Consider the following 17,334-nt stretch of genomic DNA (forward strand, 5'->3'; position numbering starts at 1 on the left):
ACAGTGAAAATTCCGTCTTCTGTTCCAGCGATCAGCTCAATATGGTGGATGGGGAGAGGGAAAGGGCCAGCTGCTCTGAGGCAGAAACAAAGGAAAAGGAGCCAGGAATCGACCAGAACCTCCCGGGTATCGATCAGTCGATCCCGATCAACCTGTTGGTTATCCCTGGAATAAAACAACCATCTTCCATCTTCTCTCTGTATCTGAATGAACTTTCTCTGAGAGTCTGGGTAGCTTAAGGCTTTCCTCATCAATGCAATTATGACTGGTCATATGTAAAATGAAAGTGGTGGAAATGTGTCAAATTCAAAATCAAAACTTCCACCTCCACAAGAGGAAAAACTCCAAACCTTCGATGCCTAGCTACTGCTCTGAGAGGGAAGAGGGAGTTAATCTCTTTCACACTGGAGTCAGTGGAAGTCACCATGGTCTCACCAGGAGATAGAAAAAAATGTCTGGTTTGAATCTCTCTTCTCTCTTGAGAAAATCCAGCCACACCCACTATGATACTTTGAATTTTGTCTTAACTGGGTACCATAACCTTTGTAGGAATGAATTTAGGCACCACAAGAAGATGCATTGCTTAGTTATTATCCTTCCTTGCTCATATTGTTGCATGTCATATGCTCTAATGCCACCATGTTGAACAGTTTCAAGATGGAAATGAATAAAAACTATTCTAAAAAGAAAAATATGTGTGAGTGTTTCAATGGGAGAAAGTTCAGGAAATACTGAACCCTTTCAAACTAAATGCTGTCATACCTAATTGAAGTTGAATAATTTCATCTGCAAATGATTTCACAATGCTGCTCTCTACTGATAATCCTGAGTTATTAATTCGCCGTTCAAGAGCATTGTAATCTGTTCTGGAAAGTATTAGTTTCTGCAAGTAAGCACCACTCACTTGAGTAAACATTAAACTGAAAGGCATATCATCCAATGTACAGCTTTGAATAGTTGTGGAGAAGAAAAAAATCAGAGGGGTGGCTTAATGATTCGCTAGAGACATTACATAACATAATATATGGGTGGCTCATTGCAGTTGGTAGACACTGTTGTTGACCAAACTGCTCTGTAGCTTTCTTGTTTTTGTAGAAGTCTTTTAGACCGTGTCGGCCTTTGGGCTGCCAGGTTTTTATCTGGAGGTTTCTGCTTTTTTTTCTGTTTGGCTCCAGAGACCTCCAAGCCTTGAAGCTCTACTCAGCTATCAGTGGGATGCTCCCATTCCCAGCGGGGTCGAGGCCACTGGGAGTCGTCTTGGGGCTATTCACGGCCTCCTTGGTTGTCACGTTGGGCACCCATGGTTACCTCCCAATAATGGTGACGGTGGCGACCGGGTTGGCAGTGCAGGCACCACCAGGGAGCACCATTGGTGCTTGTGGTCCTCAGAAGCTCCGTGCTGCTGTGGGACTTGCCATCTTGCCTTGCTGGAAGTCCATACTGGTGCACTTTGAAACATCCATCGCTAAATCCAGTTCAATGATTACTCCAAAGAATTTCAGAATCCTGCCCTTTACACCCATTATAACAGATTAATTTATACATAATCTGGGTGACATGTCTGCAGCCAGGTTCAAGTGAATATGAATCTGTTCTGGAAGGCAATAGTTTGTGGAAGTAAGCACCACTCGCTTGAGTAAACATTAAACTGAAAAGCAAATCATCCAATATACAGATTTTAATAGTTGTGGAGAAGGAGAAGAAATCAGAGGGGCAGATCAGAACACATTTCCATTTTACTGGATGGTTTAATGATTTGCTAGAGACAGTACCCATCAAAATATATATGCTGCTCACTGCAGTTGCAAGACATTGTTCTTGACCAAATTGCACTGTGGCTTTCATTATAACCACTACCCCCAAAAAAGTGCTTGCTGAAACAAAATGGATTGGACGGAGCCGATTCCAGCGGTGTTCCTCTTTATCCTTATGGTTTACTTTGTTTTGAAACTGGGCACTTTCAGGAACAAGAGCTCCCAAAATCTTCCACCAGGACCGAGGCCTTTACCTCTCATTGGGAATCTCCACATCATGGATCTCAAGAGGCCTTACAGAACCATGTTAAAGGTAAAGATTCCAGTTCTTCCCATGGCAAGGCTAAAGGGTACTGGGGCAGCCCAGTCAGATGAGCGGGGTATAAATAATGATGATGATGATGATGATGATGATGATGATACATTTTGTTCTTTTACAACCTATAAATCTCATCTCCCCTTTTTGTGCTACAGAACCTTCTATTATCTTTCCCAATAAATAGTCATAGGACCTGGTTGCAATTTATAACTAGTAATTTGAACAAAGTGTCTGGGGGTGTCTGGTGTCGAATCCCGTTTGACTCTGCCTCCATTTTCAAGGATTCAAAAGTGCCAATGCAAACCTTGCCCAGCCCAGCCTCCTCCTTCAGCCTATCTTTCTAAACTAGATTTGAGAGGTGCCATTAAAGGTATAATGACATTTATCCCTAAAACTGCCTATTTTGTTCTGGTTTTCTGAGTATTCCTAGCAAATATTTGTGCTGCCGCAACTGAATAATAATAATAATAATTTAATAATAATTTATTATTTATACCCTGCCCATCTGGCTGGGTTTCCCCGGCCACTCTGGATGGCTCTCAACAGATTAGGAACATGATCAAACATGATCAAACACGAAACATTAAAACTTACTTTAAAAGGACTGCCTTCAGGTGTCTTCTAAAAGTCAGATAGTTGTTTATTTCCTTGACATCTGATGGGAGGGCATTCCACAGGGCGGGCATCACTACCGAGAAGGCCCTCTGCTTGGTTCCCTGTAACCTCATTTCTCGCAGTGAGGGAACCGCCAGAAGGCCCTCAGCGCTGGACCTCAGTATCTGGCCTGAACAATGGGGGTGGAGACGCTCCTTTAGGTATACTGGGCCGAGGTCGGTTGGGGCTTTAAAGGTCACCACCATCACTTTGAATTGCACTTAAAAATGTACTGGTAGCCAATATTGGTCTTTACGGGCCGGTGTTATATGGTCCCGGCAGCCACTCCCAGTCACCAGTCTAGCTGCCGCCTTCTGGATTAATTGCAGTTTCCGGGTCACCTTCAAAGGTAGCCCCACGTAGAGCACATTGCAGTAGTCCAAGCGGGAGATAACTAGAGCATGCACCACTCTGGCGAGACAGTCTGCGGGCAGTCTGCGGGCGGGTAGAGTCTCAGCCTGTGTACCAGATGGAGCTGGTAGACAGCTGCCTTGGACAAAGAATTGAGCTGTGCCTTCATGGGCAGCTGTGAGTCCAAAATTACTCCAAGGCTGCGCACCTGTTCCTTCCAGGGCACAGTTACCCCATTCAGGACGAGGGAGTCCTCCACACCTGCCCACCCCCTGTCCCCACAAAACAGTACTTCTGTCTTGTCAGGATTCAGCCTCAATCTGTCAGCCACCATCTACCTCCAACCGCCTCCTGACACTCACACAGGACCTTCACTGTTCTGTTTTAAAAGAGAGGTAGAGCTGGTTATCATCCGCATACTGATGAACATGTAGCCCAAACCTCCTGATGATCCCTCCCAGCAGCTTCATGTTGATGTTGAAAATAATGGAGGAGAGGATGGAACCCTGAGGCACCCCACAAGTGAGAGCCCAGGTGCATGAACAGTTATCTCCCAACACCACTTTCTGGACATGGTCCAGGAGGAAGGAGCAAAACCACTGTATAGCAGCGTTTCCAGCTCCCAGCCCTTCTAGACGGTCCAGAAGGATGTCATGGTTGATGGTATCAAAGGCCACTGAGAGATCCAGCAGAACTAGGAAACAGCTTTCACCTTTGTCCTTAGCTGGCCGGAGATCACTGGCCCACAGTTTCAGTCACATGATGAGGCCTGAATCCAAATTGGAAGGGATCCAAATGGTCCGCATCCTCCAGGCGTTCCTGGAGTTGTTCAGCAACCACCCTCTCAATCACCTTGCCAAAGAATGGAAGATTTGAGACTGGGTGATAGTTCACCATACTGGCTGGGTGCAAAGATTTATTTTTTAATAAGTGGCTTTATAACCACCACTTTCAGTGGGTTTGGGAAGGCTCTTTAACAGAGTGAAGCATTCACCACCCCGCAGAACTTTTATGAGCCAGAATGGGCAAGGATGAAGGAGACATGTGGTCAGTTGCACTTGTCCAAGCAGCCTATCCACATCCTTGGAGGTAACTGTTTGGAATTGATCCCACACAACTTGACTAGACATCCAATGCAACTTGACCCTAGCACTCTCCCGCCCTGGCCCTGCTCCCAAGGTGGAGTCTACTGAACTGGGTGAAAAGGCTGAGCTGCTGTATCATGAGTCCAGCAACTGTTGCTGCTACAGCTATTAGTAGCAAATGTCTCGAAGAGGATTGTGGCATAGACAATGCTCTTTTACTTTATCATTATGTTATTTGGATTCTGTTATTGAAAAAAACTGATAATAGTCTAACTGTCAAACTGTGCTACTAGATTCTGTGGATTGTATAAAAGAGCCTTTACTCTTAGGTAAATGTGCAAGCTAATGAAGTCTTGGTTCTGTCAGAGATGATTTACATTAATATATTCTTTGGGTATGCCAGAACTCTGTTTCTCACTTTTTCTTCTGTTGAATTCCAGTTGTCAAAGCAATATGGCCCTGTCTTGGGCATCCAAATGGGACCCCGGAAAATTGTGGTGTTGACAGGATATGAGACAGTAAAGGAGGCTCTGGTTAATCAGGCGGACGCATTTGCAGACAGGCCCACCTTTGCATTATTTCAAGAGCTTGGACAAGGCTTAGGTGAGGCACCTCCCTTTCTACTGGAACTGGTAATGCTTGCAGACACACACTGGTCCCACCAGGTGAACACAATCTGTTCCCAAGAAATGGTTTGTAAGATGAGTGTTTGCAAAGCAAGTCAACGAAATCCATTGTTTCCTGTGGGGAAAATCCTTGCCAATTTTTCAACCCACCTCAGTGCCGTTGAAATTGACAGTGTATCCTTAGGCATTAGGCTGAGAATGTGTCACAAAAAGTGTCGCCTGTCAATTTCTGCAGATCAAGCTAAAATGCTAAAAAGAGTGGACCAGGTCAGCCTTTTTTGGTCTTGACTTTCAGTGGCTCAGTGGTGCTCTGTTGAAGAAACAAAAATGGAGACCAGTTAAAGCAAACCTTTCCCATTCCCACCTTCTTCCCAACAGTCATATTGTAGAGCTGGGGGAGAATGAGACAGGAGGATTGTGAATAATAGTCACATGGAAAAGTAATGCCACACACCAAGGGTGGAGACTGACTGACCATTTTCCGGCATAGCCTACACAGAGAGGATAAATTAAGAAGGCATAATGTCTGCTCATCGAATACAAAGTAACAAGCTGAGTGCTGCTGTGACCACTGTCATGTACAAACAACTCTCTACTATATCCTATCTATCTATGTGTTCTCAGGTCATGCTCTGATGGCACATCTACCAGCTACTTTGTCAAAGCTCAGAAGCCTGAGTCTGACTGAGAGAATAGCTGGGATCCATTCTCAGTTCCATGGAAGAAATGCAGAACATAATTTATTGATTCTTTGTTCAATGGCCATGCAAACATGAAACCTTTCCTCCCATTTTCAGGTGTAAGTCTGTCTAATGGTGAAAACTGGAAAGTGATGCAGCGGTTTGCTTTAAGCACATTACGGGACTACGGAATGGGAAAGAAGACCATAGAGGACAGAATTGTTGAGGAATGCAGTGTCCTGATAAAGAAATTTGAAGCTTACGAAGGTGGGTTGGTGTTTTCCTCTGGTGTATAGCTACACTACCATAGTTTAAAGGTGCCAAGACTATTGTGTTACATATTCCTAACATCCAGAAGCACAGATCCCAGGGTTCCCTGCAATTGGTCTGTTCCTGTAATGTACAGATTGTACTGCAATAACTCCTGTGACTTCCAAGCATTTCTTAGCCCAGCTATGGCCACATCCAGCAGCACTTAGGTTTAGTTTCTTTGATAAATGAGGTCTACACATAGGGAAGCTGCCAGTAGGGATTTAAGTCAACAAAGAACAGACTTAAAAACAATGCCCTTTCCATACTTGGAATTTCAACAGAATATTTTTGTTTAACTGTCATATTTATGTATAGGAAACCCGTTTGAGACCGTCACAATTATGAATGCAGCTGTTTCCAATATTATAGTGGCCATACTACTAGACAAGCGATTTGATTATGAAGATCCCAAATACATAAGACTTCTGAAGTTGGTCAATGAAAATATCCGGCTTTTCGGAAGCTCTTCAGTCACGGTAATCTGTTTTTTCCATTTAAAACAAACAAACACTTGATTATAGTAACAGTGTATGTAAAGTGGGCAGGGCAACCTGTTTATTGTATATTGTTCACGATTCACTACAAAACACAGAATGATATTGTGAGAAACCTGGTGATGATTCAAAATATTTAGAAAACTCACATGGCACAGTCATCCCATAACTGTAACAAAGTCTCTTTTGCACACACGCTTTCTGGCCTCACTGCCATCGGGACTCCAAGGACAAGGAAGAACAAGTGATAGTTGGTTCCATGATAGCTCAGAAGGGGCCTACAAGGGCAGATCTCCCTCTCTGAAGGTGAACCTTCAGAGGAGAACTGCCATAGCCTATTATTCTTGGGTTGCACGTAAATTATGCTATGCTGAGTTAGCCAATCCCCCATTCCAAATGCCATTCAAGAGCTTTGTGTTGTATTTGGGCAACCATGCTTTGAGAGACCCAGCTGAGAGAACTGTACTGAGCTTTCCTAATGTTTTCTTTTTCCTTTTTCACATTTTTATCCTTTCAGCTGTATAACATGTTTCCTGCTCTTGGTTTTCTATTGGGGGCTTATAAGACTGTCATTCAAAATAGAGATGAGCTGTTTGCCTTCATAAATGCCACCTTCATAAAACACCTCAGAGATCTGGATGAAAATGACCAGAGGAGCTTTATTGACTCATTTCTTATCCAACAGCAAGAGGTAATGGAGTCTTTTAAGTTGGCCCAGAATAAATGTTGACATTTTCAATTCATGTTTTAAGGGCATATTCACAAGTGAATGCATAAGTTGTAGTCAGGCAGACTTATTGCAGAAGGGACCAACATGGCATACTTCCTACCATTTCCCAATTTTCGGCCATTTTTAATGTGTTACTGGTACAGATGTTGCCTGTGTAGGAGCAAAGGTTGCATGCTCACCAGCATTTCTGAAAAAAATCCCCAATCAAGAAAATATGACAATGGGGGTATATAAAAGAGCTGTTGTGAAGCCCAAAGAGATTGATGGATTTATGGTAAAAGATGACTGGAGGTGACAGAGATTGGATTTAGAAAGTGAGATTCTAGTTAACAAATTGAAGGAAGAAAAAACCCCTCACCTCATAGGTTTGTAAAATGACTGGATGAAATTGCAAAAAAGAGAGAGAAATCTTTCCTTTTAAAAACCCCCAAAGTGAAACATCACCAACTAGAAATGAGTTTGGAATGTGGCACTAGGTATGATTTAATGAAGATACAATATGCAAATATTTATGGGCTATTTAACTGTTAAGATTTGTTGGAACCCTTGACAACTCATCATATTGAAACAGAGAAAGGCTGTTTTAGACACTTGATGAGAACAACAATTAAAGAGCTATATTTGGACTTTTTCAGTTGAATAAGGTGAACCGAAGAGGCCTGGGAGTAAAGATTGAAAAACATCATCTAGCAGAATGAAAAAAAGTGCTCAGTGTGGTGAAAATACTGAAAAACACCCCACTGCCTGTTGGTGCCATGCATCAACTATTGAATGAACAACTGGAAGAACTTAGAGTGGAGAGGCATTAAATTGTTAATAATGGGGAGCTGCTGCTGAAAAGGCCAATTCTCATGTTGCCACTCTCCGTTGTTCTTGGAGAGGAGCTACAGGAAGAAGACTCAGATGGATCTGCAGGATCTTGGTCGATTTATATGGGGAGAGGTAGTCTTTGATGTATTGCAGTCCTCAGTTGGCAGTTGGACTAGGACTTAATTAATTTTAAGTATGCTCCTTATGTGAGGCAGGTTACTCCACAGTAGGGAAGCATTTGCTCTTTGGCAATAGGCCAAGCATTTATCCTTCTCCCTCTTAACCACCACAGTTAAGATTCTTCTCTTTTCTCCTTCCTCTCTTCACTCCCCTCTGGCTCCCAGCGGAACAGGCAGCTATTACAACCAGCAACTCTAGCGGTGTTACTCTTCCTGTTGGAAAGTGTGGCAGAAGGGAGTTGCAATCGCGAAAATATGGAGGGCACCACATTGTCTCTCGCAGTTTAATGAAACAGTTCTAGATGAATATGTGGCTTTTCTGTGTCATTTTTTCCATTTTAGACTATGAGTAAATACATTAAAGACTATGAGTAAGTACATTAAAGAAGTTCAACTGAGAACCATATATGTCAGCAGAAAACAACACTTTATGGTAACCCTGATTTCAGATCTCCACAAGTGTTCGCCAGAAATGCTGCCTTCCATGTATGCAATTATAATACTGTTGCAGGTTTGTGGGGTCAGTCTGCATGATGCCTGAGCACATTCCAAATTGTGGAGACCTTGTACCCAGTAAGGGTTAATTCTAATGGAGGAATCTATTGTTGAATCAGTCAGACAAGTTTCTTTGTGAGATGAGGGCCATATACTTGTCATCTAAATACTGCCACTAGTTCCTTTGTCTAAACAAAGGCTGTTGGCTGAGGAGCCAAGCACCACTATGAGTATCGAATAAGAAGGAGCTGGATTGCCAAGCTTCCCCAACCTCCTCTCTTAGCTGGTAGATGGAGAACAACAGCTGTGACTATGGAGAAGGAAGACATTTTGGGGTCTTGATGCTGAGCCCCTCTATCTTAGGCTCAGGTTGAATATATAGTCATACCTCGGGATAAATACACTTCAGAATAAGTATTTTCGGGTTGCGCTCTGCTGGAACCCGGAACTAACGGAGTGCATTACTTCCGGGTTTTGCCACTCGAGCATGCGCAGACAGGCAAAATGACATCACACACATGCACGGAAGCAGTGAAACACGACCAGCGCATGTGAAGACGCACAGTCACATCTTATGTTCTGTTCAGGATGCGAACGGGGCTCCAGAACAGATCCCGTTCACATCCCGAGGTACCACTGTATGTTTAAATAAACCCTCTTTCATCATGATGGCATAGTCTGGAAACCTGGAATCTCTCACTGCTCAGAGACTGTGGTGATCTGCAATGATACTTTGGATCATCGGGTCCAGTCAGGTATTCATTTTTATCTTTGCACATGAAATTTTCTCACTCCATTCGTTTTAACTCTTTGCAACCCAGGAGAAGAAGAAGAACAAGACGAATGTATATTTCCACAACAAAAACTTAACAGTTATTGTGTCCAACTTATTTGCTGCTGGCACAGAGACCACTGCTACCACACTGCGCTGGGGACTGTTACTAATGATGAAACATCCTGAAATTCAGAGTGAGTGCTTTTCATTGGGTTGGCTCCGATTAGTCTGAGATAGCTTAATTCCAGATATATGTAACTATTAGAGAGAGAAAATATTAATACCGTATTTTGCCCCCCATAGGACGCACCGGCCCATAGGACGCACCTAGTTTTTTTGAGGGGGGAAATAAAGAAAAAAAAATTATTTCCCTCCTAGGTGCGGGGCTGGAAGAACCAGGTCGGGAACAGCGGGAAGGCGCGCTCCGCCTCCCCGCTGTCCCCCGAGCTTGTGGGAGTGGCGATGGGGAGAAGTGTGCTGAGCCCGGGACTGCAGGCAGCTCTGCGCAGCCATCAGGAGCCGGGCGGGACTTCGCGCCCCACTCCCGATGGCCGTGCAGAGCTGCGCTGAGCCCGGGACTGCAGGCAGCTCTGCGCAACCCTCGGAGTCGGTCTCCTGAGGGTTGCGCAGAGCTTCCTGAAGCCTGGAGAGCGAGAGGGGTCGGTGCGCACCGACCCCTCTTGCTCTCCAGGCTTCAGCGAAAGCCTGCATTCGCCCCTTAGGACGCACACACATTTCCCCTTCATTTTTGGAGGGGAAAATGTGCGTCCTATAGGGCGAAAAATACGGTAATTTTCATATCTATCTATCTCACAACAATTATTCAATCATAAGTTTAGCATTTCAACCTGAACTCCCTTCTCCCTCTTTCTGTGATTCTTTACATTTCGTTTCATCTTCCTGTGTACTTCAAATTATCCCAACATATTCTTTTAGATATATATTCCCATATATACCCCAAATATATATTGAAACTGCAGGTTTTTACATTAATCCTGCCAATGTCTTAGTATGTTTACAGTTTGTTTGCTAATATTAAATAAAGCATTTCCATTCCTTTCTTCTTCTTCTTTTTTTTAAAAAAAGGTTATCTTGATATATTATTCTCATGGTAAGTTTGGTCATTTCTGTGTAGTCCATTAACCTCTGTATCCTTTCTTCTCTTGTCGGGACCTCTTCTTCCTTCCATTTATTTATGTATAAATATATGGGCAAATAACATTCTTGCAGCTGTGGTTGCATACATAAATAAATTTATATACTGTAGTTCCAATCCCAAAATTTCCAAAAGAAAAGCTTCTGGTTTTTTAAACATCTTAAAAATCTTTTTCAGTTCAATTTATATCATTTCCCAGTAATCTTTAACTTTATTACTAGACCACCACATATCAAAAAGGTACTTTCTTTCTCTTTACGTTTCCAGCACATATTCAAGTTGGATTTATACATTTGAGCCAATCTATTAGGTGTTAGATACCATTTATATAACATTTTCATATAGTTTTCTCTTAAACTATAACATTCTGTAAATTGTATATCTGTTCCCATGCATCCATTTCTATATTATTAATAACTATTGTCCAGAGTATCCTTGAAGATTTCACTTGTTTGCCCTTCGTCTCCCATTCCAATAACATCTTATACATTTTAGGTATCATTTTAACATTACAGTTTAACAGGTCTCTTTCCAGTTGTGATGTTTGTTCCCCAACCCCCCACTTCATATCCCTTTTAAATACTTCATTCAAATGATGATATTGTAACCATGTTGTTAACATCTGTGATAAATCCTTAAATTATTTTAATTTAAATTCTTCAAAGTGAAAGCCATAGTGGTGTTTTGGTCTCCAACAGGTTTTTATACTTATCCATACTCTATACATTTTTTTCTGATTATATAGTTTATAAAACCTTTATGTACTTTCACATTTTCTTACCTCAAGTAAGCGTGCCAACCAAAAATATTGTCATGACCTTCCAAATCTAAAATATGTGGATTCTTCAATAACACTCATTCCCTCAAACAGTACAGACAAGGTGCTTCATAATATAATCTCATATGCGGCGGGAAGAAACCTCCTCTCTCTTTCACATCTATCAATATTTTATATTTTATTCTCATTTTTTCTCATGCCAGATATATTTATAAATATCTTTTTGCCATTTGTTGAAACAAACTGTCTTGCTGGTAATAATTGAAATGTCCTATGACCTTTTAAAATGTGGTTTGGGGCATTAATTGGGTTGTTGTTTTTATTTTGATTATGTATTTTGTGGTTTTATATTTGATTTTATTCTGTGAGCCTCTGGATATAGGGCAGTATATAAATTCAATAAATAATAATAAGAAGCATAAACTAAAATAATATCCTCAGTAATACATTCATTTTAATGGTTGATACCCTACCCAGTAATGAAAGTTTCATTCTCCTCCATATTTGCAAATTTATTTTAATATCCTCCCACATGTTTAAACAATTATCCTTATACAATTTTATATTCTTTGCTCTTAACCACACATCCAAATATTTAATCTTCTTTTCACTCTTTAAGATGGATAAACTTTGTAATTTATTTTTACTCTCATCATTCAAATTTTTCACCAGGAGTTTGGTTTTATCTTATTAATTTTAAGACCTGCTATTTCTAAAAAATAAAATAAAATAAATCTCCTACAGTGCCTTCAGGATTGACTCTATAGGTTCCTCAACAAATATCAGCACGTTATCTGCAAAAGCTTTTAATTTAATATATTATTATTATTTATTTTTATTATATTATATATAATATATTTATATTGTCTCTGTCCCACTTTTATTCCTTTATTTTCTTGACTACATCTTATTCTTTGTGCCAAAACTTCTAAAACTGTTATAAACAATGAAGGTGACAGTGGGCAACCATGTTCCTTTAGTTATTTTACAATTCTCAGTCAATACATTACTTACTGATGGATCAGTATATATTGCCGTAACTCCTTTTTAAAAGTGTCTCCACAAACCATATATTCCAAAGCCTTAAAGATATAAAATCCCAGGAGACATTGTCAAATGCTTTCTCGCAGTCTAAAAACATTAAAGCTGCCCATTTTTCATATGACAGAAAAAATAAAAAGAACAAAGAATAAAGAAAAATTAGTTTTTGAAATCTTATCTTTATAACCCTCTTTCCTGACTTCCTCACGTCTCCCTTTCCTGTGTTCCCCTTTACAGAATCAGATTCGGCAAATCCTTACCTTCTTTCAAATATTAATCAATATTATACATTTCAACCTATTATGTCTTCAATTTGTGTTTTTTATCTTTGTTGGACTAGGTTGTCCTTTATTGTATTTTTTCGTTGTTTTGTTTGATTGTAATAGCTGTTTTATTATATAAAATCAAAATAAATATCTTTTAAAAAAATAAAGCTGCCCATTTTTCATTTTTCACTACTAAATATTCTATTACATCAATTATGTTTCTATTATTATCTTTCATTTGTCTTCCCAGCAAAAAAATCAGCCTGATCCAGCCTTAATGGATTACCTCTTTTAATACAGTTTTCAACCCATTAGCTAATATGTCTGCAAACAGTTTCTAATCGTTATTCAACAACGAAATAGGTCGATAGCTCTTAACCAGCTTTGGATCTCTATTTTGCTTATGAATCAAAGTTATGTATGCTCTCTTCCGGGATTTGGGTAACTCTCCTACATTCCAAGTTATAGTCAAAATATCTTTTAAAGGTTGCATTCGGTAATCTTGTATCATCTGGCCTATGAGACCGCCCTTGAATCTCTGAGGCAAAGGACATTTCACATAGTGACCTGTGATATTGATCTCATGCAATTTGTGGCCCAGTAGCCGCAGGAATCCAACATGAGCACACCATCCAGATAGCCTCATATCTTAGGAACCTGTCTGTACCAACCTATCAGCATTTATTTACCAAAGCCAGACTAAAATGTATTTCCATCGGAAGTGCTAAATCATGAGTAGGCAAACTAAGGCCTGGGGGCTGTATCCGGCCCAATCACCTTCTAAATCCAGCCTGCGGACAGTCCGGGAATCGGCGTGTTTTTACATGAGTATATTTTTATTTAAAATGCACCTCTGGGTTATTTGTGGGGCATAGGAATTCTTTCATTCATCCCCCCCCCAAAAAAAAACATAGTCCAGCCCCCCACAAGGTCTGAGGGACAGTGGACTGGCCCCCTGCTCAAAATGTTTGCTGACCCCTGTGCTAAATGGTTGACTGAGTGGCATCCCTTATCAGAATAAGCTTTGTTTATGTTCTCAGGACATCGATTGCATGACGCATATCTTACTGCATTGTGGTAGTACGACCAACTGATCAAACCCCTACTGGCAAATCTGCTGGGAAAATCTGAAGCCTCCCATGCTAAATATCTTTTGGATGACAGGTCTAATGATATTCCCCTGGCCGTGGCAAAGTTTCTTTCGGAAGTTATAAGAAACAAAGATTATCATGCTAGAGACAAAACAAAATGACCACCTCTGTTGCTCTTTCTTGTGTGGTTGGCTGTCTTAACTGTAATTTGTTCTGAAATTGCTCTATGGGTCTTTGGACCATAATAAAGATTTATTATAATATAGTTTTAAACCTATTAGCTAATCTGTCTGAAAACAGTTTATAATTGTAATTCAACAATGAAATTGGTTAATAGCTCTTAACCAGCTTTGGATCTCTATTTTGCTTATGAATCAAAGATAAGTTTGTACTCTTCCAGTATTTGGGTAACTCTCCTGTATTCAAAGTTATATTTTAAAGGTTGCATCAGGTAATTTTGTAATTTTTTAATAACATATTGCTGAAAGTCCATCAGGTGCCTTCCCTAATTTTGCCTGTAAAATAGCTTGCTGTAATTCCATCATTTTGGTATCTTACATAGTCTGCTGTCTTCTAAATATTTACCCATTTCTTCTAAAACTGCTTTTGTTCATTTTTGAATACAGTGGTACCTCAAGGTTACATATGCTTCAGTTTCATACGCTTCAGGTTACAGACTCTGCTAACCCAGAAATAGTACCTCGAGTTAAGAACTTTGCTTCAGGATGAGAACAGAAATTGTGCAGTGGTGGCGCAGCGGCAACAGGAGGCCCCATTAGCTAAAGTGGTGCTTCAGGTTAAGTACAATTTCAGGTTAAGAACAGACCTCCAGAACGAATTAAGTTCTTAACTCAAGGTACCATCATAAATGCTACCACTTCAGGATATTCCCAGCAGTGATATTTTAATAATTTTCCTGGATGCATTTCTCTCCCTCAGTATATCAGGTTATTGATTAAAATGTTTGTCTTATTTAAAAATACCTTTGTCAAATTCTAGAGATTAAATTTGTGAGTCCGGGAAATTGGAGAACCAGTTTATGGCAGTTCTATGCTGCGGAGGTTAATATTTTAAGAGGCCAAAGTCAAACAGATTATCTTGGCAGAAAAATGAATGCTTTCTTTTTTTGTTTCCCCCAGTAAAGGTCCAAGAAGAAATTGCAAGGGTTGTTGGATCTTCTCAGCCAAGGATTGAACACCGAACAAAAATGCCTTATACGGATGCCGTGGTCCATGAGATCCAGAGATTTGCTGATATTGTCCCAACCAACCTGCCACATGCCACGGCTACAGATGTTACCCTCAATGGCTACTTCATTCCAAAGGTGATCCATTTCACTGAACTGCTGCCCACTAGTTACAATATATTTTAAGGCTTTCCTGGGAGTAAGCCCCTTGGACTTCAGGGTGGGTGACATCTGAGCAGACTTGTATAGGATTGCACTGTAAGCAAGCCTTTGGAAACTGTTGGGCATCAGCTTGAACCCATTAAACAGATCTCAGTGGGAAGGAGCACAAGGTTGGAAAACAAACCATTTCTAGTGGGAGATCATGGTTTATATGTTAATGTTTTTCAAACGAAAGACATTTCTCAAGTGAACTAAAAATCTCATTGATCCTGCAGTCAGTATTTATTGTACCAGAGGCATATGCTTTATTTTAAAATAGCTCTTGCTTTGTTTTTGCAGGGGACATACATCATGCCATTGCTGTCCTCTGTGCTGCACGATGAATCTCAATGGGAGAAACCACATAAATTCTATCCAGAACATTTTCTTAATTCTGATGGAGAATTCGTAAAGAGAGATGCTTTCATGCCTTTCTCCGCAGGTAACTTTTTAAAAAACTTTTGTGTATATCAGCATAGTGTGTGCTTAGTCAATGGGATTTTTACATGCCACGAATGTAACCTATTGTGCAAAGGAAAGAATCACATAAGTTGCTGTGGCCATTTCTGCCACTAGATCTGGCCACCATTGGTGTGCGGCCCCTGGAATGTTGCTCACCAGGGAATGCGGCCCTCAGGCTGAAAAATCCCCACCCTGGTTTTCAGCATTGCAGGATGGCTCGTATTGGGAGTTCTTAATTCTTTTAAGATGGGCACTGTGAGCTGTTATTTCATCTCTGCATTTCCGTCTGCTTTTAAGTATTTGGGATGTTATTAAAGGTAAAGGTCCAGTCGTGGCCGACTCTGGGGTTGGGGCGCTCATCTTGCTTTATTGGCTGAGGGAGCCGGCGTACAGCTTCCAGGTCATGTGGCCAGCATGACTAAGCCGCTTCTGGCAAACCAGAGCAGCGCACGGAAATGCCATTTACCTTCCCGCCGGAGTGGTACCTATTTTTCTACTTGCACTTTGATGTGCTTTCAAACTGCTAGGTTGGCAGGAACAGGGACCAAGCAACGGGAGCTCACCCCGTCGCAGGGATTCGTACCGCCAGCCTTCTGATTGGGAAGTCCTAGGCTCTGTGGTTTAACCCACAGTGCCACCCACATCCCTTGGGATGTTATTAAGCAACTGCTAAACCCAGTTTCTCTTCTGCCTATGTTTCCTTACAGGTCGGAGAGCATGTTTAGGTGAGACTCTTGCCAAAATGGAGCTCTTCCTCTTCTTCACAAGTCTCCTTCAGAAATTCACCTTCCAGCTACCCCCTGGAACATCTCAGGAAGACCTGGACCTTACTCCTGCTATTGGGCTTACAACATCGCCCATGCCCCACCAGCTCTGCGCTCTGCCACGTTTCTAAGCCTCACAAGTTCCTGGCTTGCTTAGCCTACCTGTGTGTGCAATGCAAGCCTTTCTTAAAACACCCCTGTTCAACAAGGGTATTTGGGTTGAGTAGCCTACAGGTAGAATTGATCTGTGCTTTGTCACAAACCTTAAGTCTTCCCCTTTACCTGCCTTAATGCCGAATCCCATGAAACTAGCATGGGAGCATCTCTTACTTAAAATCTGGCCTTGAGTTCTTATGACACTTCAGGCATAGAGATCAACCAACAAAGCTGGTTCATTTATTCCCATGTTAACATTTACCTTCAAAGACCTTGAAGCATCATATTCCCAAGTAGATGTGCTGAGAATTGTGACCAAGACGATAAAGTGTCTGGAAACCATGCCTTATGAGGAATGGTTGAGGAAGTTGGGTATGTTAACATCTGTGGCTGCAGTGTATTCTGATTCTGAAATGTATTTGTTGATGTCAGGCAATGGCTTTGTTTCCTCCGGGTTCTTTAAAAAATCTGTCATAATAGATCTGGCAACTGGGTTTGCTTCTGGAATCTCCATGCTGTCAATTAGTTCAGTGACTTTTTGCTTCTGGCTTAGAATTAAACAACCATCTTCCATCTTCACTCTGTATCTGAATGAACTTTCTCTGAGAGTCTGGGTATCTTAAGGCTACCCTCATCAATGGAATTCCGACTGGTCATATGAGAAATAAAAATGGCAGAAATATGTCAAAATCAAAATCAAAACTTCCACCTCCACAGGAGGAAAAACTCAAAACCTTCTCTGCCTAGCTTCTGCTCTGAAAGGGAAGAGGGAGCTAATCCCTTTCACAACAGAGACAAGGGAAGTCACCATGGTCTCACCAGGAAATAGAAAAAAATGTCTGGTTTGAATCTCTCTTCTCTCTTAAGAAAATCCAGCCACACCCACTATAATACTTTGATTTTTGTCTTCACTGGGCCCCATAACCTTTGTAGGAATGGATTTAGGCACTATGAGAGGATGTACAGTTT

General features: G+C 41.1%; 2 protein-coding genes across 2 annotated transcripts in view; one reads left to right on the forward strand and one right to left on the reverse strand.

Moving 5' to 3' along the window:
• Positions 1-17,334, reverse strand: part of MCM3 (minichromosome maintenance complex component 3) — a 368,003-nt gene that overhangs the window by 332,836 nt on the left and 17,833 nt on the right. The gene's annotated exons all lie outside the window — the stretch shown is intronic.
• Positions 1,795-16,569, forward strand: LOC309338377 (cytochrome P450 2K6-like). Its single transcript, XM_081855601.1, has 9 exons — positions 1,795-2,067; positions 4,604-4,766; positions 5,587-5,736; positions 6,097-6,257; positions 6,793-6,966; positions 9,311-9,458; positions 14,736-14,920; positions 15,284-15,425; positions 16,153-16,569. The coding sequence occupies exons 1-9, from the start codon at positions 1,885-1,887 to the stop codon at positions 16,338-16,340; spliced, it is 1,494 nt and encodes a 497-aa protein (XP_081711727.1). The 5' UTR covers positions 1,795-1,884; the 3' UTR covers positions 16,341-16,569.

This window comes from Podarcis erhardii, assembly GCF_964252035.2.
Source record: "Podarcis erhardii genome assembly, chromosome: 3".
Taxonomy (NCBI): Eukaryota; Metazoa; Chordata; class Lepidosauria; order Squamata; family Lacertidae; genus Podarcis; species Podarcis erhardii.

Bases quoted from the DNA above. Each gene is read 5' to 3' on its own strand.
- LOC309338377 (XM_081855601.1), top strand. From the start codon at position 1,885: ATGGATTGGACGGAGCCGATTCCAGCGGTGTTCCTCTTTATCCTTATG. The intron at 9,459-14,735 runs GTGAGTGCTTTT...TGTTTCCCCCAG, and splicing joins GAAACATCCTGAAATTCAGA to TAAAGGTCCAAGAAGAAATT. The intron at 15,426-16,152 runs GTAACTTTTTAA...GTTTCCTTACAG, and splicing joins TTTCATGCCTTTCTCCGCAG to GTCGGAGAGCATGTTTAGGT.